General features: G+C 66.5%; 1 protein-coding gene across 1 annotated transcript in view; it reads left to right on the top strand.

The window, feature by feature from the left end:
- Nucleotides 1–196: 196 nt before the first annotated feature.
- The window catches only part of EMIHUDRAFT_439245 (hypothetical protein), a 4,410-nt gene continuing 3,312 nt past the window's right edge, over nt 197–1,294 (top strand). Inside the window, exons 1-3 of the mRNA XM_005756646.1 lie at nt 197–553; nt 630–728; nt 976–1,078. Coding sequence (XP_005756703.1) covers nt 242–553; nt 630–728; nt 976–1,078 — 514 coding nt within the window. The 5' untranslated portion in view covers nt 197–241. The remainder of the gene's footprint in view (nt 554–629; nt 729–975; nt 1,079–1,294) is intronic.

Raw genomic sequence — 1,294 nt, 5'->3', positions numbered from 1 at the left:
GTGTGTGTGTGTGTGTGTGTGTGTCTGTGTGTGTGTACTGGGTAGTTCTGTCGTAGAGGAAGACGGGAGTCCAGACTGACCCTTTACGCGCCCATGAATCACACCTCACGGTAAAAGAAACAAACAAAACAGACAACCCAAAAAAGAAAGAAAGAAAAGTGGCGAAATTCTTTTTTGCGAGGCCGCCGGGGAGCAGTTGAGCGGCTAGCGCCGACCAGTAGTCGTCGGGAGCGAACACACGATGCTGCAGCACCTTCAGCCACGCGGTGGCGGTGGCGACGGCGGTGGCGGCAGCGGCGCCGGCGCCGGCGGGGGCGGCGGGGGCGGCGGGGGGGGCGTCGTTGATCTTCAGCACCCGGCCCGGCCGTTTGACGGCGCAGAGCAAAACCGGATGCAAGACCAGCTGCGTACCAACCTGACTTCGGACGAGATCTCGACGCGATCGGGCGGCAGTGCCGGCCAGGTTGCCTACGTCGAAGGCTGGCGGGTGATTGCCAAGGCGCAAGAGATCTTCGGCTTTGATGGCTGGTCGTCGAGGATCCTCCAGCTGCAGGCGCGGCGGTTCGAGGTGGCCGCCTGCTCTCCGAGCCGCACGCGGCCAATCGGCCCGCTCCCCGCCCGCCGCGCAGAGAGAGTACGAGGACCATGACAGCAAGAACGGCCGCTGGACGTACAGCTACTCCGCGACGGTCCGCATCTCACTCCGCAACGGCACCTTTCACGACGAGGCAAACTGTCGGCCATTTCTCGGCTGCCTCTCGGCCGCCTCTCGGCTGCCTCTCGGCTGCCTCTCGGCTGTCTCTCGGCTGCCTCTCGGCTGCCTCTCGGCTGCCTCTCGGCTGCCTCTCGGCTGCCTCTCGGCTGCCTCTCGGCTGCCTCTCGGCTGCCTCTCGGCTGCCTCTCGGCTGCCTCTCGGCTGCCTCTCGGCTGCCTCTCGGCTGCCTCTCGGCTGCATCTCGGCCGCGTCTCGGCTAGGTCGGGTCGGGCTGTAAGGTCGACAAGGACCGAGGGAAGGCCATCGAGAATGCGCGCAAGGAGGCTGTCACCGATGCCATGAAGCGAGGGCTGCGCCTGTTTGGTGCGCCGAGAGATAGCCGAGGCAGAGCCGAGAGGGAGCCGAGAGATAGCCGAGATGTCGAGAGAGAGCCGAAAGAGAGCCGAGAGACAGCCTGCACTTGTACCGGTACGTGCGCCGCCGCCTCCGCAATCCGCCGCCTGCCGCCGCCACCCGCCCCCGCCCGCCGCCCGCCGCTACCGCCCGCCACTGCCGCCTTCCCCACCTCTTCCCCCCCCC

Source organism: Emiliania huxleyi (genome assembly GCF_000372725.1).
Source record: "Emiliania huxleyi CCMP1516 unplaced genomic scaffold EMIHUscaffold_96, whole genome shotgun sequence".
NCBI classification, from domain to species: Eukaryota; Haptophyta; order Isochrysidales; family Noelaerhabdaceae; genus Emiliania; species Emiliania huxleyi.
This window is presented reverse-complemented; position numbering and strand designations above follow the sequence as displayed.